At 46.6% G+C, this 25,157-nt stretch overlaps 1 protein-coding gene across 1 annotated transcript; it reads left to right on the top strand.

Annotated features, from left to right (window-relative positions):
• Positions 1–1,408: 1,408 nt before the first annotated feature.
• On the top strand, positions 1,409–24,806 carry Ebpl (EBP like). Its single transcript, NM_001108381.1, has 4 exons — positions 1,409–1,596; positions 16,602–16,671; positions 23,280–23,418; positions 24,086–24,806. Exons 1-4 carry the CDS (start codon positions 1,426–1,428, stop codon positions 24,324–24,326), a joined length of 621 nt encoding a protein of 206 aa, NP_001101851.1. The 5' UTR covers positions 1,409–1,425; the 3' UTR covers positions 24,327–24,806.
• Positions 24,807–25,157: the final 351 nt, after the last annotated feature.

Raw genomic sequence — 25,157 nt, 5'->3', positions numbered from 1 at the left:
GTTTGCTTTGGCTCCCGGGTTTGTGGTTAGTCCATCATGGCAGGAGAAATCGTGGTGGCAGGGGCTGGAGGTAGCTACTGATCCATGCAGTCAGGAGGCAGAGTGAGGCATGCTGGTGCTTACCTTGCTTCTCCTAGCCAGTCAGCCCTGGGCCCACCCTAAAGAACAGGTCCACAGGTAAGGCATGCCTTCCTATCTTAATTAACCTAGAGAACCCTTCATAGGCATCCGCGGGTAGTCTCCCAGTTCATCTTAAATCCTGTCAAATTCACAACTAAACGTCGAGAAAATTTGATAAGAGAAAATGTAGTTAAGCACACTGACCACATTAAGGAATAATTGGTTTTCTGTTACAGGACTGGCAGGACTGGCTCTGCTCTCTTAGCAGTTCTTGGATTGGACAACTGGTATTTGCCAGATCCTATAATAGGTGCCAAGGATCCCACACCAGACACAGTCACAGCCTCTGCCCTTGTGAAGTTTATATTCTAGTGTAAGTGAGTAGTAATATAGAGTAAAGAGAGAATGTCTGCCAATGTTATCTGCCACGAGTATTATAGTAGAGGAAGTGGCTGGGCGGAGGTTTTTGAACATATGCCAACAATCTTTTCAGCCTTGCTAAGATACACATAACAAAGTTCACCCTCCTAGCCAGACATTTTTAAAGCGCAGAAGTGCTCAGTTTGCTCACACTGCCAGAGCCAACCTGCAGAAATGTCCTCTGTTGCAAAGTTGGAATTAACTCCGTTAAACAACTGCCTTCCCCTTTCCCAGAATCTACCCCATCCCCGAAACCTAGGAATCTAGTGGTTGCTAGGCAAGTGCTATGCCGCTGAAGCATGTTCCCAGAGGAGGCAAACAGCATTTGACTTTTGAGGGTTAAGTATCAGAAATAGAGTCGGTCATCTGCATGGAATTTAAAAGCTTGGAAGAGTGGGGGCAGGGTTCCTGCCTGGAGTTGCTACCCTTAGGAGGTCGAGACAGATAGTAACATTGAACTTGATCAGCCTGGGCTGTATACTAATTAACATTTTAGCTTGCACTACAAAGACTACTCAAACACGAGACAATGGTTGAGAGGCCGTTAATGACTTTGCTTGGGCCTCCTTGGCAAGACTTGGTAAGCCTCTTTCGAATTTTTTGTTTCAAGATTTACCATCTCCGGACAAAAATCCTCACCGTTTGGACGTCACTTTGTGGCTCAACCTTTTGAACCTCGTTTGACGTCAGACTTACTGTATCTTTTGGAGGCAGCTAAATATGTAAAGCATGAACCTGGTCCAGGAACCATTAGGACCGAAATGTGCTGCTCAGGCAGGGCAATGGGCCGGAAGGCCGGGCCCCTCGGAGGCCCGCCCACGAGAAGCTCCGCCCACGAGCGGATAGCACGCTAGCTCCCGGCTCGATCCGGTGTGCTGTGGAACCATGGGCGAGCGTTGGGCGCTGGGCCCGGCGGCAGGGTCCTCGTTGCTGTTGTGCTCAGCGCTACTGGCGGCGGGGTGCACGCTAGGCCTGCGTCTGGGCCGCGGGCGGAGCGCGGTGGAGCGTTGGGTGCTCGCCTGGCTCTGCTACGACTCACTGGTGCACTTCGTGCTGGTAAGTGTCGCAGCGTCGCCGCCTGCCTCGGGCTCCGCCCGAGTGAAGAGGAGTGGGAGCCCCGCGGCCCTGATGTCTCTGGCGCCCAGTAGGCGCAGCCTTAGGCCTTGATGGAGACCCCAGTTCATATGGAGCGCCCTACTCCCCAGGGACTGCCTGGTCTATCAAATGAATTGAGAATCAAACTGAGAATTGCTAGGATTTCTCCTCCTCCTCCCTCTAAACTTGATTTAACCGTTTAGTTCAAACATATCTAGAAATCCATTTCTTGTAGGTTTCCTAATTTTATAGAATATAGGTTTTTAAAATATGTCCATACAATTTTCTGAAATTTTTTGATGTCTGTAACTTCTTTTTCATCCCTAGTTTTATTAATTTGGTTCTTCTGTCTTTTCATTAGTTTGGCAAAGGGTTTGTCAATCTTATTAATCTTTTGTAATAATCTGTCCTATTGATTCTCTTTTGTTATTCTTATTTTATTACTTCCTCCCTTGCTTTAGTATGTCTTGCAGTCTACTGCTTTGAACTTTGGGCTATTCCTGCTTTTCCAAACTCTCGAGGTGCATCATTAAGTTATTTGTTCAGGCTTCCTGACTTTCTTTTTTTAATGTAAGCACTATAATGTGAAGCTATAACCTTCCCTCTTAGGAGTTTTCATTTAATTCTGAGATCTTTTAAAAACTTCCCCTGATTTATTCAACCGCCTGTTCATTATTCAATAATCTGTCGTTCACTCTTCCTTAGTGTATGCATTTCCAGTTTATGTCCTCAAGATACAGGCAAAATGCAACCAGAGTCTTTACCAGGCTACAGCCTGAATGGGCTCTAGCCCAGTTTGCAGTAGAGGTCTTCCTCCCCTCTGGAATCTCATGACCCAGGTTTCTACTGTCTTCATTTCTCTCAGTAACTTTATCTTCCAAACTTTTACCAGACTGTTCTAATTAAACTTTTCTTAGAACATCGTTGAGCTTCTGTAGAGCTTTTCTAGCCCTAAGTTTCAAACCGTTCACATTCTTATAACTCAGTTCCAAAGGCCCAAGAACCTTGTGGTCAGGTTGACCAAGTTTCTGTTTAGTTACTGGTATTATTGCTGCAGTAAGATCCCGAGGAGAGAAAGTTAAGGAAGGGTTCGTTCCGACTGGCTGTTAGGGACTCTATTCCACTGTGGCGGGGAAGGCATGGCAAGAACAGGAGGCAGCCTTTGCGCAGGAGGCTACAGTCAGGAAGTAGAGAGCAGTAGATACGTTCTCTGTATTTAGCCCAGGCCCCAGGGAGGGAGCCACTCAGATGTAGAGAGGGTCTTTTCACTTCAGTTAACCTAGTATAGACAATCCCTGACAGGGAAGTGTTTCCATGGTGACCATAGATCCCATCAAATTGACAGCTGATGGTGGAGATTGAACATAACCTGGCCATCAGGTTCACCTGAAAGAAAATGAATAACTCCTTTTTCACTCACTTGCTGGCAGGAGTTGGGGCGGCATGCAGCTGCTATAGCATTGCATATGGGGAGCAGTGGACAGAGTCAGAGTCACTTCTGGCCTTCCCACTGCTGGGTTGTGGGGATCGAACTCAGGCAGAAGGGCCTTTATCCCCAAGCCATCTCGATGGTCCCTCAGCCCACTTTATATCAGTGCAGGGGCACACAGGCAGTTCTGATGTCTGACTCCTCCCGGTTTCTAAAAATATAATCGTAAATACTTTTTTTGACAAGATCTGACCTACTCGACATCTGAACAGTCCACTATCTTAATAAACACACAGTTTAGCCATCATTTACTTCTGAGGATTGCCAGTTAAATGAAAGCCAATGCCAAGCGCTTACACAAAGATGAGATTCCTTATTTCCTAATAGTTAATGCGAAAGTTATTTCCCTCAAAGCCTTTGCTTAAAGAATTAATTTTTAAGCGAACACTTGAGTACACATAATCCCCCAAGGAGCAAAGGCAGTAAAACAGGTACAGGGTGTGTGTGTTACCCCAGCACTTGGGAGCCAGAGGCAGAAAGATGAGAATTCCAAAGCTCTCTTTGACTACATAGTAAATCAAACATTCCAGAAATATGAAAGTATAAAGATTTTCAAAAAATTTATTTGTCCACCACCCAGTTTAAGTTAACTTCTCAAACACAGATACAGTAACATGACACAGGCCTCCATTCATGGTACTTTGAGTCCTGGTCTGATGTAGGGAATTAGTCTCCCCTGACCCCCTTCCAGGTCTAGAGGAAGCCTCCTATAGAGCCTGTGGTTTGCCTGCTCTGTTGTGATGGCCCTGGCTTAGCTTTTCCCACCTAAGGCGTACCTTTCTCCACCAATGGAAGTGACCACTCACATGAACCACTTGAGCGATCCCTTAATCTCTCTGAAACTGAGACACAGCCCTCAGAATCTCATTGGCCCACATTAATGGAGTTTAATCATTTCTGGAATGTTTTAGCTATATATTTTCTGTTAAGTGGGATCTGGTATTTGTTTATTTTTGACACAGGGTCTCATGTTGGCTTTGAATTTACTATGCAGCCAAAGAGAGCTTTGGAATTCTAATCTTTCTGCCTCTGGCTCCCAAGTGCTGGGGTAACATACACACACTGTACCTGTTTTACTGCCTTTGTCCCTTGGGGGATTATGTGTACTCAAGTGTTTGCTTAAAAATCAATTCTTTAAACAAAGGCTTCAAGGGAAATAACTTATTAGTGGACATTTTTTGCTGTTACTGACAATGCTTTGGGCAGAGTCTTTGGACACCAACTCGGGTATTCAAAAATATAGGATATGTTGATACTGCAAAGAAGCCTTGAGGAGGACCGAGTGCCCTCACACTCTTGAGCTGCCTTCATTACCTCCCTAAGCCTCCCAAGTTTGCTCTCTGCCACCAAACTAAGATCGTGTCTCTGGGACAGAGGTTTAAACCATGCATTCCCAAGGGCAGTTCACCTCAGGTGTCCAACCAGAGTGTTCCAAGTAATCGTGAACATCAACCTGACTAGATTCAGAATTTCCTGGAGGTGTGTAGAGCTCACCTCTGTGTGTATCAGTGAAGGCATCTCTGAAAGGGTTTCCTCGGATAAGGCGGTGCCATCCTAAAGACTAGGGACTGAGGTATTGGGACACAGGAGGAAGCTGGAGTAGAGGCCTTCACAGACACAGTCTCTGCTTCTTGGTTACCTTGCTCTGCTCAGCCACCCCCACCGGAATGCCAAAGAAATCTTCACCCAAGTGTCCCAGTTGTGAAACGTCAGTAATAAATGCTTCCAGTGCTTTGGCACATTGCTTTGTCCTGTCACTGAGAGCAGGGTGGGTGCAGGGTGTCCTGCAGTCTGAGCACAGCCTTCTAGACATGGCCAGAAGACGAGGCAGGAGGGTTATGCCTAGGTGTGGGGAAAATCCAACAGAGGTCAGACAGGGAAGCTACTGATGGTCTAGCTGAGGAGGGAGCTGGGATGGCAGGTAGTAAATGTGACTTATGTAGTGGGAAGGATTTGAGTAAGAGCCCAGTGTGGCTGGTGTTACAGCATTCCCCGTTTGGGACTTTGGCCTTTCCTTCTGGCTTGTAACTCCTATAGCTCTACTGTTTCCTAATGACAGAGCAATCAGGTGAAAACATTTGGGCTTTTTTCTTGTTCCCAAAACAGCTTGGAACAACTTTACAGCAATAAAGGTGAAGATAGGATATTAGGGTTTTACTACTGTGAAGACACATTATGACCAAGAACTCTTATAAAGGTCAACATTTAACTGGGGCTGGCTTACAGGTTCTGAGGTTCAGTCCATTCTCACCAAGGAGGGAGGCTTTGCCAGTGTCCAGGCAGGAGCTAGGAGTTCTACATCTTCATCCAAAGGAAGCCAGGAACAGACTGGTTTGGAGGAGGGTCTCAAAGCCCACTTCCTCCAACAAGGCCACACCCACTCCAACAAGGCCACACCTACTCTAACAAGGCCACACCTCCTAATAGTGCCATTCTCTGGGCTAAACATATTCGAACCACCACAGAGGGTAAAGAGAAATTATAATGATGGGTCCTGAGACCCCAGAAGCCAGGTGTCTCTCTGAACTTCTGCCCTCCTTCCAGAGGCTCCTTTTACTCTTCAAGGCAGGCATTAGAGACTAGAAATTCTCTTCTCCAAGGTGAGTCATAGAAGTGGAATGAACACGCATATCCCTGCCCTTGCCCAGCCTCTCTTGGAGCTGGCCATTATTACTGGTCTGGCCTCTGTCTCAGGAAGAGAGGCAAGGAAGGATCTGTAGACAAGCCTTTCTGGGTGTCCCCAGTGAACTAGAGACTTGGGAGAGCGAGTGACTATTATTCTTGAAGTCCTTAGTCCATCCCCAGGACCCCATAAAAACCAGATGTGATAGTATATGCCTGGGATCCCAGCACTGGGGAGTCAGATGCAGGATGATTGTCACAAGTTCAAGGCCAGAGTGATCTACATAGTGAGTTCTAGGCCAGCCCAAGATAGGTGGGTAGAGACTCTGTTAGTAAGAATGTTCACCATCACAAAGCCTAGAATCATGTGGGAGATGAGCCTCTGGCATGAACGTCTGGAATTGTCCTGATTGTGTCAGTTGATTTGGGAAGATTGATGTGTACTGGTGGACAGGTCTTAATTGTGGGCACGACCTGGGCTGTGTATGTGCTGAGTGTAGGCTTGAGGGTGAGTGTGGGCTTGAGGGTGAGTATGGGGTTGAGGAGTGAGTGTTGGGATAAAGGGTGAGTGTTGGGATAAGGGGTGAGTGTTGGGTTAAGGGGTAAGGGTGTGGTTGAGGGGTGTCTTACGGTTTTACTGCTGTGCACAGATACCATGTCCAAGGCAACTCTTATAAAGGACAACATTTAATTGGAGCCAGTTAACAGGTTCAGAGGCTCAGTCCAGTATCATCAAGCTTGACAGCTTCCAGGCAGGCATGATGCAGGCAGAGCTGAGAGTTCTACATCTTCATCTGAAGGCTGCTAGGAGAATGCTGGCTTCCAGGCAGCTAGGACTGGGGTATTAAAGCCCATGCCCACAGTGACACACCTACTCCAACAAGGCCACACCTCAAATGGTGCCACTCCCTGGGCCAAGCATATTCAAACCATCACAGGGGGTGAGTGTAAGAAACAGCAGAAGGAAAAGCAGGCTGGTGGAGAAAAGAGCAGCTGAGTTGTGGTAGGAGGAGAGGAGTGTGGGAGAGCAAGAAGCAGGTTCAGACAGGAAAGGGCTGAGTCTGGTGCAGTTAGGGAGTGAGATCAGGAAAGGAAGGGAGGGATGAGGAACAGTGCCCCCTAGCAACAGTAGCTGTCTGCTGGCTGGGTGTCAGAACAAGGTCCTTTTACTACCTTGCTAATCTGGGGACTGACTGGGCTGTGGCGTCTTGTCCTTTGATCAGCCTCTGGGGGTTTTGTTGCTAGCATATGTGTTCCTGCAGCGCTCTGTTTAGGCTTGTTCTTCGGGACAGAGGACAGTTGTCTCAGGGAGCCTGGGTTTCATTTGCAGCATGCATGATCCTTCAGGTTTGTCTGTGTGATAGGTGTTAATCTTTTCTAGTTACCAACACCAGCTGTCTCTCACCTTATGCTGCTCGAATGTTAATCTCTGACTCCCGTGCCTGAAATACCTTTCTTTACTCACTGTTAGATCATTGGCTTCCTGGGCTGCCTTTTACTCTGTCTCTCTAGCCTCTGCCTTTCCTGGAGTTTCCTGGAACTGCCACCTTCATCTCGTTTGGTACAAGGACTGGGAAATGACTTGTGGGTACCAGGCTTTGGCTGTGAAGCCCAGCTGCTAGGTTGCCAGGCCTGAGGAGAGCACTCAGTGAGTCTGTCCATTTTGATTGTCTAGATTGGCAGCCCTTTGGCTGCCTGGAGTTCGGTTGTCTCTAACATTATGAACCCTGTCACCTAGAAAGCAATGGTTGTCTGCAGCTGAGTGTCAGAATGCAGTCCTTTATGTGTACAAATGTTGGAAAGGCACTTCAGACGCCAAGAGAATCTTAGTTTCTCCCTCCAAAGTAGCTTACACTTTCTCCTGTAACAGCATGAATGTTTCTGTGTTCACCCTGGCTGCCGTGAAACTTAGACCCACACAGCAGAGGGCGTCTGCAGGGGTGGCTCTCTCGGACCCCTGAGCTGGATTTTCTTCCCCCTTGGACTAAAAATTTCAGATTCATTTAAATGTTTTTGTTGCCATTGACATAAAATCATTTCTTTTCTAAAAAGTCGAGACAGGTTCTCACTGTGCAGTCCTGGCTGACCTAGAACTTGCTATGTAGAGCAGGCTGGCCTTGAACTCACAGGGACCTGCTGGCCTCTGCCGCCAAGTGCTAGAACTAAATGCTTATACCCTTATCCAGCATTTGCTTTTTTTGTTTTGTTTTGATTTTTATAAAAAAGGAATGTGAATTCTTCAGAAGCACTGCTTATGCTGCTGAGTGTGGTAATGTCTGTGGTCTCAGAGCTTGGGAGGCAGAAGCAGGAGAGTCAGGAGTTCAAGTCCATCCTCAGCTCCATAGCAAAGTTGAGGCTACTCTAGGCTACATAAAACCCTGTCTCTGCAAAAACCGACAGGCTAGAAAGATGGTGCCGTAGTTAACAGCACTTGTTGCTCTTATAAAAGACCCAGGTTTGATTCCAAGCACCCACCTGGCAGCTCACAACCATTTTTAACTCCAGTTTCAAAGGACTTAATGCCATCTTTAGACCATTCTGTACACCAGGCACATGGTATACAGACACACATGCAGGCAAAACACCATGTACATAAAAGATAAAATAATAACTATTTCATTTCATTTCTTCTGGGGCTTATGACTACATATTTCCACCTTCTCAAGCCATCCCTTATATTCCTCCTTACTCCCTTTCAAATTCAAGATTTCTTTTTGCATTAGCAGTTGTTACATGCATATATCTGTGCGCGCACACACATACACACGCACACACACGCACACCTAAATACATTTGCTGTTGTGTATGGTTTCAGGGCTGACCATTTGGTATTAGATAATCAGTTGATATGCTTTCCTCTGGGGAAGATGGTTTCTCTCCCTCCCAGCATTCCTTAGTTGCCTGCGTTTTGTGTAGGGTTGAGATCTTGTAGGCTTTCTCTCATCCACTTTCGCATGCCCTTGATGTATTTCTTCAGCTCATGTTTAGGCAGTCATGTTGGTGAGACTGTAGGTATAGCTTCTGACACACCCAGGAAGCACAGCCTCACATCCAAAATCAATCAACCAGTCAATCAGGCAACCAATAAATAAGCACAGTAACCAAGTAAGCACAATGGAATCCCTGTGGTTTTGCTTCTAGACATGGTGTCTGGCTCTGTGGACTAACTGTGTAGCTCGGGTTAGTTTCAAACTCACATTGCTAGCTGCCATTCTTCTTGCCACCTTCCCCCTCCTACCTGCTGCAGGTTCTCTTTAAACATAGGGTAGGTTGATGTGGTGGCACACACTTTTAGTCCCAGCACTTGGAAGGCAGAGGCAGATGGACCTCAGAGAGTTCAAGGCCAGCCTGGTCTACAGAGTGAGTTACAGGACAGTCAGAGCTGTTATAGTGAGACCCTGTCTTGAATGAATGGATGGATGCATGAATGAATGAACAAAACCCAGGGCTAGTTACTTACCAGTCTTTCACCATTTGAGTAGGCAGGCTCTGGGGGTGAAAGGAAGAATATGAGGTGTGGGTACAACAGATGTACACTTGAATCTCCGTGCTGACCTCTGCCCACTAGGAAGCTACAGGCAGGACGCTCCCACAGCGTTCCTGTAATGAAGAAGGTAAGGGAGGATGGAACCTCCTGTTCTCTCTCATCCATTGTCCTAGCTTGCCTTCTTTTGGCTGTTGCACTCTAACCAAACGCAGAAGGGGAGGAAGGGTTTATTTCACCTTCTATCCCCAGGCCACAGTCCTTCCTGGAGGGAAGTCAGGCAGGAGCTCCAGGTAGCAGTCATATGAAAGGCTGCTTGGCTAGCCCACACACAGGCACATTGGCTAGCTTCCTGATACATCTCTCCACCTGCCGGCAGGATGGTGTCTCCTGCAGTAAGCTGGGCTCTCCCAGGTCATCAGTCCAGACAGTCCCTTAGAGTCATGGCTACAGGTCAGCCTGATCCAGGCAACTCCTCATCTGAAACTCCTTCACTACCGGCTTTGTCATGGAGACAGCTGATGCTAACTAGCACATCCATGAAACGTGGACATAGCTGTTCTCTTCAGAGGGTTGCTGTACACCTAGGAGTGATGGGGCTCACTCTTAAAATCCTAGTGCGTGACTGAGACAGGAGGATTTTGAGATGGAGGCTAGCTCCAGACACAAATTGAAACCCTGCCTCTAACTAACAATAAACGGTTAGAGGATTAAATGCCAGTGATTTCAAGTAGTGTTTCTCAAACCTGACCACGCACATTAGTCGCCCTGGGATTGGCTGAGATGCTTCAGTGGTACAAGCTCCCAGATGATTCCCGGCCTAGGGTTCTTGCTGCAAAGACACAGGGTGCCTGGCACTTCCCCAAACCAAAGATTGCAGTCCCCTCTGTCCCTTTGCATTCTGTTCCTGCACCCATAGCCATGAGCCCCTGTCACAGTGAGCTCCGAGGCTTCCCCTCTAGTCCTTAACCAAAGAACGGCTGTCTCAGCAGAAACGAGGATTGTCCCAGCAGGTCAGATATTCTCTCGGCCTAAATCCAACACTGGGATAAGCTGGCTGTCCCGGGTGTGACTAGTGTGACTGGCTCCCAGGCTCTGCAGGAGCCATCGCTATGCACTGGTTAATGTCAGGTGACATCGTCTGCTGGGGCAGAGTGGTCACGTCAGTAGAGAGTGGCAGCCAGAGTGAACTTACACAGTCAGTAAAGCCTGGGGGAGGGGCTGCAGCAGCTGCTGCTCCTGTGAGTAGTGGTGCAGGCGGTAGCCAGGACGGGCAAACCCAGTGATTGGGCTGAGACCCGTTGCCCGTGAAGAACTAATGTCACATATGGTCACATGAGGGTCCGCTCTCCCCCCACCTCGGTCTCCACTCCATTCTCAGTGCTACATTGTTTTCTGAGTCTTCATTCAAATACCGTGAAAGCTAAAACTACAAAATGCATTTACATACAAATTAGCCTCATTGCGAGTATGGTTTGTTTTTTTTTTAAATTTCTGTAAAACCATTTTTTTTCCTGCTAAATGTCTCTTTAAGGGTTGAAATGAGTCCACATATCATTTCCTGTTTGTTTTAGTCCCAGAACACAGTCTCTTTGCCAGGCATAATTTTCTAGAAATCTATAAAATGCGTTGTTAAAACCTACAAGTCTGGAATACCTGAGGAGAGAAGGAACTTCATTAGCTTTCTCTGCCATGGCGCATGGTTGATTTTAAGGACACTTTGCTTGCTGCTCAGTTAGACACAATTAGTTCACTCCTGTTTTAACCTTGCAATAGGAAATGTCCCACTTTCTAGAACCTTCATTTCTTTTTTTAAATAAGCAAACTTGGAATACAGACTTGGAAGCCTTCTGCAGACCTCATTAGATAGCAGGGAAACCTTGCCCAGCTTACGCCATCTGCAGTCAGACAGCAGCATGAACATCTCCATGGCCATTCACCACGAAGGCATGCACAGGGGTAGAGGAAGCCATGGGTGAATGTGTATTACTGACATGGCTGTGTCAAGGACTCTAGGCCTCAGACCCACGGGAATGGCAAAGCCTCCCTGGGTCAGGCTCAGGGAGCTAGCACCGCCTCCCTGTGGTCTGTGTGTGAATGCTGACAGCATGTACAGAAAGCATCATACTCCATATGTGTGTCTGTGTGTCTGTCCTTTCTTTATTCCCTCATCGCCCATTCAAGCTTACAGGAGTAAGCAGGGTGGGATGCTGAGGGCTTAGGTAATACGTTTTGGCTTGGTTTCTGTTTTCCCCCCTTTGGGAGTTTCATACACTCTAAGAATCTTCTTTCCCCAACTCCTCCTCCCATATCCTCCAGCCCTCACCCATACCGCCCCAACTTGATGTTCTTTCTCTCTGGTTTCATAGATGATAATTCATTCATATCACCTTTTCTTTCGGTAGAGTGCATAGCACCGTCTAGCACTATGGACAACAGCCATTGGGCGAAGCTTCCAGTCGAGCACCAGCTAGATTTCTCCATGTTCTATGCCATAACTATGTGATATCCCCATGTTCTATGCCATAACTATGTGGTATCCCCATGTTCTGTGCCATAACTATGTGGTATCCCCATGTTCTATGCCATAACTATATGGCATCTCCATGTTCTGTGCCATAACTATGTGGTATCTCCATGTTCTGTGCCATGACTATGTGGTATCTCCATGTTCTGTGCCATGACTGTGTGGTAGCCCCGCACAGGCCTTACTGTAAGGCTGTGGATTGAAGCCTTCAGCTCTGGCAATGGCCTGTAGAGTTCGCTGATTTTCTGTGGGTCCCCTCTGTCAGTGACTCAAAAAGATGCCCAGCCTATTACTGGGATTTTTCTTTACTTGGTAGCATCTGATGTCTAGTTGGGGCGTTGTCCTTGTCCATTAGATGTTGACTCTGGTTACATTTCTTTTCTATAGCTGTCTGTTTTAAGGAGCCTCTACAGTAGTAGCTTTTCACTGGACCGTTCGTTACTGCTACCATATGTAAGAATACGTGCCGTGGCTCTTATATGGAAGTCTGAGGACAACTTTGTGGCCTTGGTTCTCGTGTCATTTCTCTGTGGGTTCTGGGGATCAGACAGGTCACCTGGCTTGTTCAGGAAGTTCCTGGACCTGATTAGTCATTTTGTCAGACTAATTTTTGAGACAGGGTCTCATTATGTAGCTCAGGCTGGCCTGGAGTTGGAGATTCTCCTGCCTCAGCCTCATGGGTACTGAGACTAATGGTGTGTGCGTGTGCCACCACCACACCCACCTATGTTTTGTAGGTTTTTTAAATTTATTTTATGTATATGGGTGCTTTTTTCTGCATGCATACCTGCACACCAAAAGAGGGCATCAGGTCCCATTACAGATGGTTGTGAGCCACCATGTGGTTGCTGGGAATTGAACTCAGGACCTCTGGAAGAGCAGCTAGTACTCTTAACCGCTGAGCATCTCCTCAGGCCTTATTTTTAGTATGTTAGCATCTTAGGGTTTTACTGCTGTGAACGACACCATGACCAAGGCAACTCTTATAAGGAGAACATTTCATTGGGGCTGAATTACAGGTTCAGAGGTTCAGCCGGTTATCATCACGGCAGGAAGCATGGCAGTGTCCAGGCAGGCGTGGCACTGGAGATGCTGAGAGTCCTATATCTTGTTCAGAAGGCAGGCAGGAGGAAACTGTACTTCAGGCAGCTAGGAGGAGGGTCTCAAAGCCCACCCCCAAGTGACACACTTACTCCAACAAGGTCACACCTACTCTAACAGGGCCACACGCCTAATAGTGCCGCTCCCTCAGCCAAGCATATGCCACAGCTAGCTGTCCCTTCGGAGGTACTCTAGAATCTCAATGTAGTTTGGACTGGTGAAGGTTCTGGAGACTTTTCACATGCTTATGGCCCTTTGTACTTTCTTTGAGAACTGTTCACATCACTTGTCCACTTCCCGATTGATTCACTGACTTGTTCTTTTGGTGTTAAAATTGTGGTTAATCTTCGTTTCTTTTTTTAGTTCTTCATAGACTCAGGATATTAATCTGTGAGGGTGGATATGGACCATAGGTTATGGTGAAAGACTTCTGAAGCTAGTAACTGTCTTTGTTGGCTGTGAAAATGTCCACGTAAAAAACCTTCATGCTTCAGAGCCTAAAATAACTTAAAACTAAAAAACCGAACAGTTCACTAACACAAAGTGTTAGAGCACTCTTGGTTCAGCATCCCACAGGAATTAGAAGTGGGGCCACTGGTCTCATTCTGGGACCGGATTCTGCCTCCTGTGTCCTGCTGAGCTAGTGGTTGGACAGAGTGTGCGTACATTAGTGTAGTTGCTGCACGGACCTGGGTTTAGTCATTTGTGTTTCTCCCAAGTTCTTTTATGGTCAGAGCAGGCCAGGCTCAAGTCACAGAACCTTCCAGAGATCCCGTCTGGAAGAGGAAGCATCTATCGCAAGTTCTTGGATCATCGTGGGATATGGAATCCCTGGTAGGACCCCTTGACAGCTCTCAGGAAAGTATTGCTGTAAAAAGACCAGGCCTGGTTTGAGATGCGCTTCTTTCTCCACATGCTCTCCACTGTTCTCCATCCACCAGAGGCCGAGCCATCTAGACTCTCGACCGCTGAGTAACTTTTTCTTTCCTCTGAAATTAGCCCTTCTCTGATGTGCTGCTGTGGTGATGAAAAGCTGGCTAATGAGCTGGGAGCCAGGCGTGTGGTAGCAGGGAAGGGTCGCAAGTCCTCAGCCTTGCTATTCAGTTTCAAGACATTCAGTACACGATCACTGCTTAGGAAGACTATAATGCTATCGGGTATAAAGAAAATAGTTGTTTAAAAGAGCACCTTGGCTCCTGGCTCACTCTGGCTTCCTACCTCACCACGTGATCTCCCTACTTCATGCGTGCCCCCACCAGAAAGCCAACCTCTGGGCTGAGCTGTAGCCAAGAGCTGTGCCAGAGCCAAGTGGTGCTCGTGGATCTCCAGAACTGATGGTGATCTAGTAAACCTCCTGTATACAGTACCCGGCTTACTTTGTTAAGGGAACAGAAAGCTGACTAAGGACCAAGCAGTGATATGTGTATTTTTTTTTGATATGTGTATTTTTAAAGTTTTACATTCTTAACAAAAAGTTGAAATGAGGGGCTGGGGATTTAGCTCAGTGGTAGAGCGCTTACCTAGGAAGCGCAAGGCCCTGGGTTCGGTCCCCAGCTCCAAAAAAAAAAAAAAAAAAAAAAAAGTTGAAATGATTCAAAGATGGGCAACAGATAGAATCTCAGTGAAGAAGAATTCCAGATGGTTGGCCAGCATATGCAGAGAGGCCCAGCATTACCAGTCATTAAGGAATTACAAGTCAAACCCCACAGATCCCACCTCACACCCACAAAATTACTATTCCAAAACAACAGATGTCACCTAGCAGGTAGAGGAATTGCTGGTCAAAGCAGCCACCTCCCGTATTTCCCTTGGCCTCAGTGGCAACTTGGAGAGATGACAGTGTGTTATCCCAATGTGGGTGTAGATGTTGATGTAGTCTGCTAATCTTCAGTTATTCAAGATAAGATCTTCTGTATCCCAGGGTAGCCTAAAAGGCTCGGCTGACCCCAAAAAGAGTCATGCCTCACAGGTTGAGAACCACAGCCCTAATATATTCATTACCTCATTCAGCTAGTCTAGTAACCAGAGGCCTCTCAGGTGTGTGTGTGTGTGTGTGTGTGTGTGTGTGTGTGTGTGTGTGTGTGTGTCTGGTGAGGGGTGTCTGGCCTGTAATTCACAGTATAGCCCACACTGACATTGAAGTTGTGTACAAGTATTTGCCACCATGCCTGGCCTAAATCTCCTGTGAAGAAAATGCGTTTTGGATGGACTTGGACAAAGCATACTTACTAATTAGGTGACCCAGAAAAAATGTCAAGAAAAACAAGCATGAACCAGCTTCCTTCCAAGCCTGTGTTAACAGACATTAGAGTGGAAAAAGAGTTGAAGGACCCTCAAGAGATAGCATGAACGTCAGAGAGAGAGAGTCACTGTGGGATGAACACAGGCCTCTGTCCTGGCTCACATACAAAGCAAACTAACGCAGACTGATCTAGAGCCACTCAGGTAGGGAGGGACCTTCCCCTTGTAACTTCACCACTCAGTGCCACACAGGGAAGACCCTAGATTAGTAAAGAAAAACCATCTGTGGCCCACTGCAGGGGACACTACCACTACAGGCACAGTAGGAATGGCTCTTCCGGTTTTAGAATCCACTGACAGAAAACAGAGAAGGCAAACAAGCTTACAGAGCCAGGATGAGAATGTAATCTGTCTGCATTGTCGTCCATGTTAGCAAGCAACTGTCGGAAGCTGGAACGAGAGTATGGGAGCATGGGGAACGGGCTCTTAGACGAAGCCTCCACTACACGGATGAATGGGTGGGCAGACGCTTTCAGTCCATGACTGAAGTCACACATTTGGTTAATTAATGGAAGAATGCTATACCTATGTCTAATAAATGATTTTTTTCAACAACTGGCATCATAAAATCAGAGACGTATTCTTAAATAGGAAAAAATTAAGTGAGGTTTCTGCACAAGAAGAGCTTCATTGCTGTATGAAATAGAGGAAGCCCAGCTTTACTGCTGGGAGAGCTGGGGTGGGGTCTGCATGAGTAGAAATGTCCAGGGCGCACAGTGTGAAGGTGCGTGCACCTCCAGAGTGAGGAGACGCGGTACCACAGAGGGCAGAGGGGATGCCGAGAGCTTAAATGTCTTATGAGGAAAAGCTATTGACCTGCAGTAAAAACTGGTCAAGGGAACCACCATCACATCAGATATACCAGTCGTTTTAGCTGTTTGATTTCTGGAAAGGGTAGAGAAATGCTTCCATAATGAGGGTGTACTGACATAACTGCAGACATGTTATCGTTAAATGTCAGAAGAAAGCCCGTACGTGTTTAAAGTCTCCCGAAATTTGCCCTTCGCAGCACAGGAAGGCCCTCAACTCTGCCATAGATGTTTGCTGGCTACGTTTGTTTTATTTTTAAGGTTAAAAGAATAAACTGCTGTGAGATTCTTGTCCAAGATTTAAGATTTTTAGAGTAACCTAGAACTGAGTTTTTTCCTATATAACAGTCAAGCACTCTCCTTACGTGAATTTTCGACTCGGTTTTCCTATGTAAGAACACATCACTGATGTTACAATGCCAGTCATTAAAAAGTACATTTATTATGAGGCTTGGCATGTTCTTTCACAATCTGGGTAACCTCCAGGGGTGATGTGGTCCTCCAGGCCACTGGTCAAAGTGTGGACAGTTTACCGAGGGGAGGAGGGCTGCTGTCATGCACTGCCATGTGTCTGCTGTGCCGCCCTGTGGTGGTGAGACTAAACAGAGCCTGTCTCCCTTTTCTTCTCTCTAGGAAGGCGCTTTTGTCTACTTGTCTATAGTAGGAAATGTTGCAGATTCCCAAGGCTTGATTGCATCTTTATGTAAGTAATTAAAAACATTTGCATTTGAAATGTCTGAGGAGATTAATGGCAAGAGTGGCTGTCAATTAACTGAATGTCTACATCTCATATTGTATGATTCCATGTGCACGGCCTGTCCAGAAGAGGTGACTCTTTAGAGGCGGGTAACAAATTAGAGGTTGCTTGGGGCTGGGGAAGACAGTGGGACAGCGGATGACTGCTCATGGGTGTGGCTTTCTCTTTTGAGATGTCCTCAGTTAGATTGTGTCTATTCAAATCTGTGAATGTTCTAAAATTGGGATTGTACGCCATGTGAATTACATCTCAGCAAAGCTATATATTAATGTGTGTACAGCTGGGTGTGGCTCAGGGGTGAACTACTTGCCTGACATGTGGGAGCCTTTGTGCAACACTGTAAAACACACAAACAAAAAAGCATCGAAAGGCCTACAGTATTTAAACTGGGTGTTTCCCTATATATTTTTATATAAATTTACTTTTAAAAATTGTGTTCTTTATTTTAAAAATATTATTTTTTTAATTATTTTATTCATACATTGAGGGTCTGTGCATGTGGGCAGTGTCCGCAGAGGCTCTGCTGGAGTTGGATCACATGCAGTTGTGAGCTGCCCAGCGTGGATGCTGGTAGCTGAACTCAGGTCTGAAGAAAGCTCCTACGATGTTGACTGCTGAGCTCCTTCTCCAGCCCACAATTTACTTTTGATTATATGTCTATACCTGTTTTCTTCTAGATAACCCTCCAAGTTCTTCCTGCCCTGTAGAGCTATCAAGTAGTTTCCCCATTTTCTTAACACTCAATGTAAATCGACCGACTAACATTGACTTCCTAGAATGTTCTATACTGATCAATACGGTTAAGTCGGTGAGCCAGACGCCAGCATCTCTGTTACCCGCCTTCAGGTCTGGCGTCTGCAGTTCTGCACTGTGTACTGTGTGTCTTTCTTTTTCCTTATTATTTTACTCTGCTTTTATTTTATCTTCATTTATTTATTGAGTGTCTACACGTGTGGTGTTTGCAAGTATATGTGTGTGTTTTATGCTTTTGTTTTATTTCTTTTATGACTTTAGTTTGTATTTATTTTCTGTGTGTGCGCATGCATGCGTGTGTGTGTGTGCATGCCCATGAAGGAAGGACAGAGAACAGGTTTTGGGAGTTGGTTCTCTTCTTCCACCATTTGGTCCCCTGGAATCAGACTCAGGTTGCCAGACTTGGTGACAGGCGCCCTTACCAGCTGAGCCATCTCACCAGACTTAATTTATTATTTTATTTTATTATCTTATCTTTTAGTACTGAGGGTGGAGCTAGGACCTTGTGTGTGTTGCTAAGCATGTACAGTGTTCCTGATTGTGTGTGTTGCTAAGCATGTACTGTGTCCCTTGCCATGTCACCCAGCCCCGTTCTATTTTCATCCTGCCCTGGAATCACATGCTCACACCAAGGCCTGTGTGGACACTCTTACTCACTGTTAGCCTTAGGAAATGTCCAAAGAATCGAACTGTCTCAGTTCAGTATTACTTCCGAAAACACAATGTGTCGCCTTTGATCCCTCCAAGCCTGTGCTCTATAGCTCCCAGACTTGTGGGGAATGTCTGTATAGAGCTTCGGTTCAGGTTGGCTGGAAAGTCTTGAGGCTCGAGGACGCAGACTGAACCACTCCTTTTCATGTGTGTTCTATGGTTTCTCTTTGTCAGAAGCCATGCTGTAGCTCTCACCCTGGTTACCCTGCTTTGGGCATCAACGAAAGGGCACAGCCAGGTGTGGCTCAAGTCCATGAAAAGATGATGATTGACAGGACCTTTCTATGTCACCACCTTTAGGTGAACTGCCCTTCATCTTGAAAGCAAATGCTCAAGAGATCCTGCTTCTCCAGAGGCTGGCCGTCCTGGATGGTGGACCATGCCGGCAGCAGAGGCGGGGCTGTGAAAGCCTCCTTCTGCCATGGCCTCGCCTCCTTTGCCTCTGAACCTCTGCTTCCTGCAGCTTGAGTCACAGAATAAATGGAACTGAACATCTTACCATGCTTTAACCCTTGGTTGCTCAGGGGTAGCAGGCTGGGCAGTAGGTAGAGTTCAGCAGCAAAGGTCACACCCAAGGGTCACATACCAGGTGTGTACAGCGGGGCCTCAGGCCATCTGTCTGCCCTCTTCGCCATCCCTACACACTCTTCAGCTTTCCCCACTCACCTCTCATCTGTTTCCTGGCCTGGGACCTTTGCATCTGTTCTGCTTTGGGGCACCCGTTCTTTACCCAGTCACCCCCTGGGATATAAGGCTGAACTCAGGATTCAGTATTTCGTTTGTCAGCAAGCCTGGTGGCACACACCTTTAATCACAGCACTTGGGAGAGTAAGGCAGGAGGATTGCTAGTTGGAGGTCAGTTTGGGCTACACAATAACACTATCTCAAAAAACACAAAGGGCTGGTGTGTAGCTCGCCAGTGAGGACTTGCCTAGCAAGCAGAAGGCAGGAGGTTTGGTCCCCAGATCAAACCACAACAATGGCAGGCAAAACAGTAAGTAAATTTTAGAATCATATGCCTTGGCATGCAATAAACCTGGAGGGCACCCCAATATTTCCATAGAGAAGGGTTACTGGCCATCCGTCCTCTTGATGATGGAGACCCGATTCTGCTTGTTACTGTGGAGTGGGCCATAGAGTTGTCAGGTGAATCCATCACATTTTCTTAGGGGATCAGCCTCACCCCATCCTGTTCCTACCAAGCCCACCAGTAAGGCCCTGGGGTTCACTGTCTTCCTGGCTGAGCCCTCAGAGGTCCCTGCTTAGTGCAGTGGCCTCTTCCCTGATCTGGGAGTGGATGTCACAGCGGCAGGTTCCGAGTCAGGCACCTTCCTGGCAGCAGGGTGAAGAGGGTGAAGAATCATTAGGGCACCTTCCTGGGTCTCATTTTTTAATCTAAGGACCACTTTTGCTCTTCCTAGTGTGAGCCACTTTCAGACAGACCTTATGGCTTAGCAACTACATTTTCAAAGGCCCAGCAGAGACAGCCCCCATGTGCTCAAAAAATGCTTGTTAGATAAGGGGCTGGCCCAATGCCTCAGTGATTAAGGGTACTGGCTGCTCTTGAAGAGGATCTGGGTCAATTCCTAGCATAGATGGTGGCTCACAACCATCTATAACTCCAGTCCTATGGGATCTGTACTATCTTCTGGCCTCTGCCAGGCACCAGGCATGCACAGGACACAAACACACACATGCAAGCAAAACACCCATACACATAAATAATCATTGAAAGGAATGAGTAGAGATGGTGGTTTGGGGGTTTCTATTTTTTTTTTTAAGATTTATTTATTACATATAATGTACACTGTGGCTGTTTTCAGACACACCAGAAGAGGGCATCGGATCCCATTACAGATGGTTGTGAGCCACCATGTGGTTGCTGGGACTTGAACTCAGGACCTCTGGAAGAACAGTCAGTGCTCTTAACCACTGAGCCATCTCTCCAGCCCCGGGTTTCTGTTTTTAATGTCTAAACATTCACTGACCTCTTCCTTCCTAAAGCATTGACATTTTATGTAAATGATTCTTCTAGATTTTGGATTCCTCAATTGGTTTATTTTACCTCCTGGTTATACATTTATATTTAGGGATGTTTTTCTTTTCAATACTGCCTTGCTTCCCAGTTACTACAGTTATTTCTGAACATGCAGATGGCTTGCCAAAATCTAATGTTGTGTATAGTCTTACACAGAGACTCTTCACCTGTGTGGCCTCTCCTTCAAGACAGCCTTTCTTGTAAGACCTGAGTCACTTGTCTCAAGGCATCCTGTCTCTGGCCACTGTGAGATGAGAGCTTCTACTGCTCTGACCAATCAGACATCAGAGCTCATTTCTAACCAGTTACACCTTCTCAGTGTAACACGTGGACACGCTTGAAGGGGGTGGGTAGACATATCCACTCTTTTACTTTCAGCATTTGAGATCGGCTCGTACGACTTTTACCAGTTAAAAATTAATCAGGTGTTCAATTTAGCTGCACATACACTAAAATTGGAACCATACAGAGATTGGGCTAGCCTCTGTTCAAAGATCACATGCAAATTCATGAAGCGTTCCATAAAAGTTAACAAAATAATCATGGGTCGGAGGGATGGCTCGTGACTAAGGGCACTCGCTTTTCCTAGAGAGGAACTGAGTTCATTTCCCAGCAATCATACTGGACAGTTCACAATCACCTATGACCCACTTCCAGGACACTGAGCACCCTCTTTTGGGCACACACACACACACGTTCTCTCTCTTCCCCCAACTCCCACTCCGATAAGTCTTTTAGAAATAGTGGAATAGAAATAGCCTCTGAAGTGGACAGCCCTCTCTCAAGCTGGCGAAGGACTTCCTGACTCACCGCAATGTTCTGATCCCGGGTCTGGAAAGATCCTTGGGTGAGCTGTTTTCCGGTGATTACCTGGGGTGCAGGGAGGGGGGCGTCTGCTGCTGCTGAACACTGTGTCCCATTTGGGTTCACTCAGAAGTCCAGGCTGCATCGCCCTAGACCTTCAGTTGTCTCCAGTTAGCAAATATGTGGGCGCTTCCAGCAGGCAAAGGCAGGGATAGCTCGAGTTCAAGGCCAGCCTCGGTGATAGGGTGATGCGGCAGGCAAAACCTTCTCTCTGATAAAACAGAGGAAACATTCAAAATCACAAAATGTCGTGGGGTTGTTTTGTTTTTGTTCTTGAGCCAGGGTCTCAAAGAGATCTGCCTGCCTCTGCCTCCTGAGTGCTGGGATTAAAGGTGTGTGCCACTATGCCCAGCCACAAAAATGTTTTGTTTTAAAGGAATTGTTTTTATGGGCATGAATGTTTTTCCCGAATGTATGTGTGCGTACCACATGCATGCCTGTTACCCACAGAAGCCAGAAGAGGGCATCAGATCACCTAGAATTGGAGTTAAGGGGGTTATGTGCTGTGGTTGTCAGTGCCGGGGACTGAACCTGGGTCTTCTGCAATGGTAGCAAGTGCCCTTAGCCACTGAGCCACCTCTCTAGTCCCACAAAATGTGTGTTTAAGGAATGTGTCCTTAGTAATTTCCCATATCTAAACTATACTTAGAGACTTTTTATTGAAGGAAGAATAATGCATCAGCAAGGTCATTAATTTGTAAGATTAAAGTTATATATGTGTGAGTATGTATGTGCGAGTGTATGTGAGTGTGCATTTGTGCACGTGTGTATGTATGTGAGTGTGCATGTGTGCACGTGTGTGTGTATGTGAGTGTGCATGTGTGCACATGTGTTGTGTGTGTGAGTGTGCATGTGTGTGTGCACGTGCGCACGTGTGTGTGTGTGTGTGTGTGTGTGTGTGTGTGTGTGTGTGTGTGTATGTAAAGGACAACCTCAGTACCAAAATGACATGCGCCTCCTGTCACTCGAGGTCTTTCACTGGCTCACGGTTAGGCTATCACAGTCAGGCCAGCAGCTTCCGTGCCTCCTGCTCCCATCTTTCCAGGGCCGAGACTGCAGGTGTGGCCTCTGCCTGACATTTTGGTGTGAGTGATGGAGCTTGAACTCGGGTCCTCATGCTAGCAAGGCCAGCATGGTGCCACCTGAGTTACCTCCCCAGGCTCTAGAACAATCATTAGTAGATATTGTGCTTGCAAAATTTGACTCTGTTGAACTAAATTTTAATCCTTGAGCTTACAGCGAAGAGTGACAAGGTAGAGTGCACAATATGATGTGCTTGGGAACCATATTCTACAAGCAGGACAGCTGTTCTATCTTCTATCAGCGGGTGAGGGGCGCAGAAGTCCCAGGCTTCCCTGGCTTTGTGGAGATTGTAGAGTGGCTATCCCCAAGCCTGGCCTACAAAGACGTACTAGTCATATAGACTGAGGGGCTGGAATGGAGGACCCAGAAACATGCCATGCCACTCTGCAGCTCCCAGATGTTGGGTACAGTAATGGGAACACACCTAGGGAGAAAGAAGGCGGCCTTTTCCACAGCAGTGCGGGGAGCACTGGATAACCACGTGAGGAAGGGTAGACTAACCCTCTCGCCTTGTATAAATGCCAACTCCATGGAGCTGGAGTTACTTAAGTCCTGAAATGCTAAACTGCTAGAAAGAATTGTAGGGAAAACATCTCAAGATAAAGACACAGGCGAGGGGTTTCTGAACAGACATCCAATAACACAAGAAATAATAGCAAGAATTGGCAAATGGGATGGTGTGAGATTTAAATATTTCTACTGTGAGAGAATGAGGAGAGCACAGAGGGAAAGATAATCTTTACTAACCACACTTCCAGCACAGATTTCTAACTAGAATTGATAAAGAACTCAAAAAAGTAAGTATCAGAACCCAAGCAATCAATAAATAGGCAATCAATAAATGGGCAAACAGCACATCTCCGTAAATCTAGATGAAAAGCCATATATTACATAGACAGAAAGTTGCTACTTAGAGGAGGAAAGAGAGCAGCAGAGCGGGGGTGGGGGTGGGGCAGAGAGGGTGATGGGGCGGTGAGGGTGAACACAGCACACTCGTGCTCGTTTGAAACTGTTGTAATATAGCCCATTAGTCTGCACACTGCCTAAAAACTTAACAAGAAACACTTGCCAGTTGAGAGACTAAGCACGGGTATTCTGTCCCTAGGGAAAGAATATGGCAAGGCTGACGCAAGATGGCTGTATTTTGATCCAACCATTGTGTCTTTGGAAATCCTGACTGTTGTCTTGGATGGGTTCCTGGCATTGGTCCTCATTTACGCCATAGTCAAGGAGAAGTATTACAGGTGAGTCCACTCCCATCCAGCAAGAAGGAGGGGACATTAGCTGCCCAAGTGACACCTGGACACAGTTGCAAGCACATTTATCTATAAGACAAAGCTTTCCGTGAGACTCTGAGACAAGATGTAAAGCTTTACCGTGAAGTCTCACATAGGAAAGAGTGCTCCCAGCTTTTAAGACCTTTTCCCCACCACTTTTCAGCTGATTAGCAGTAACAATTAACTTTTCTCCATTCTTTTAACGTTATTTTGACTCCATGACTACAATTGTAGACACATTACAAATTTACATGTGTGTTGTCTCAAACGTTGGCTGTGAGCCGGGTACAGGAAATGGAGACCCTTTACTGGTGTCTTTCATTTACTCTCCACCTGCCTTTTGAGGAAGGATTGTTGTCACAGATGAAACTGACTAGTGACAAGATTCGTACCGTCTCTTTGAGGGTCAGAGGTGACCTCACTAGGTCCTCCTGAGAACACTCCTGAGATAGGGCAGTTGCTTCCCCACGGAGAGATAGCATCTTCCCTATCCAGGCTGACATGGCCCATCGAAGAAGCACCGCACCGGAGCCCACCGACGTCTGTTGTAGAGCCTGTTGGTGCCGCTCTAAAGGAAAGATGCTGACTCAGAGTGTCAGGCTGTGTCTGTTCATATCACGTCTTCTCCCCACAGGCATTTCGTACAGATTACCCTGTGCGTGTGTGAACTCTATGGCTGCTGGATGACCTTCTTCCCTGAGTGGCTTGTCGGAAGCCCCAACCTCAACACCAACAGCTGGCTCTACCTTTGGATCTATTTGGTGTTCTTCAACGGCCTGTGGGTTCTGATCCCAGGCCTGCTGCTGTGGCAGTCATGGGTAGAACTGAAGAAGAGAGGTCACCAAGAGGCCAGCTTGGCGAGGAAGCATAAGTGAAGTCTCACAACAGGCCATTCTGATGTTCTGCTTCCTGAGTCAGAACTGACCAGACATTCCGATCTGTTTCTTTTTTACAGTGTTTTGACGCAGCCATTATAGATGGGTGGGGAGGTGGCAGACTTGGCTGTTTGTTTTGGTTCTTTGATTAAATGACAACATAAAGAGAGAAGTTGGGGTGTGGTTCAGTAGTGTTGTACTTGCCTAGCACTCACGAGGTCCTCAGTTAGACCCTTAACACTGCTAGGGGGTGCTGAGTAAGCTTCCACTTGTAACAGGATCATATTCAATCAGACCCCCAGTCATGGCTAGCAGAATCGTCACGCCATGTTAATAAGTATCATAGGATACTGTAAGGAGTGGTGTAATTTTTATTACAAAACAAAACCCCCTTTTTGCTCCAGCTTTTTCTTCTCATGGTCTCTTTGGGTTTGTTATGTAAACCTAGAAGTAAAAGGAATTTGTTCTGTTTTATACTCATATTGTTTCAAATGTGTGTACCCAACAGAGAACAATAGTGATATCTGAAAAGTAGTGGCATCCACGTGTACTTGGGAAGCTGAGGCCAGTTGGGCTTGCAATATCCATTCAAAAGAAAGAAACAAAGAGAAAAAGAAAGGAGAGAGAATCAAAGTGTCAGGGTGAACTATGGCAGCACACAGAAAACAAAAATAGGTAAATCTTAACAGTACAACTCTAGAATAAATTCCAGAAGATTTCATGCAGTGCAGTCTGTGCTCTAGCCATCTGAGCGACTGAGGAGGGGAGCACGAGCTCGTGTTGTCTGTGCCCTGTACCAAGCTGGGGCAGGACCGTGCTGTGTTTCAGACC

This window comes from Rattus norvegicus, chromosome 15 (genome assembly GCF_036323735.1).
Source record: "Rattus norvegicus strain BN/NHsdMcwi chromosome 15, GRCr8, whole genome shotgun sequence".
Lineage (NCBI taxonomy): Eukaryota > Metazoa > Chordata > Mammalia > Rodentia > Muridae > Rattus > Rattus norvegicus.
Note: the sequence above shows the minus strand (reverse complement) of the source record. Positions and strands in the feature narration are given on the sequence as shown.

Bases quoted from the DNA above. Each gene is read 5' to 3' on its own strand.
- Ebpl (NM_001108381.1), top strand. From the start codon at position 1,426: ATGGGCGAGCGTTGGGCGCTGGGCCCGGCGGCAGGGTCCTCGTTGCTG. The intron at 1,597-16,601 runs GTAAGTGTCGCA...TCTTCTCTCTAG, and splicing joins CACTGGTGCACTTCGTGCTG to GAAGGCGCTTTTGTCTACTT. The intron at 16,672-23,279 runs GTAAGTAATTAA...TTCTGTCCCTAG, and splicing joins AGGCTTGATTGCATCTTTAT to GGAAAGAATATGGCAAGGCT.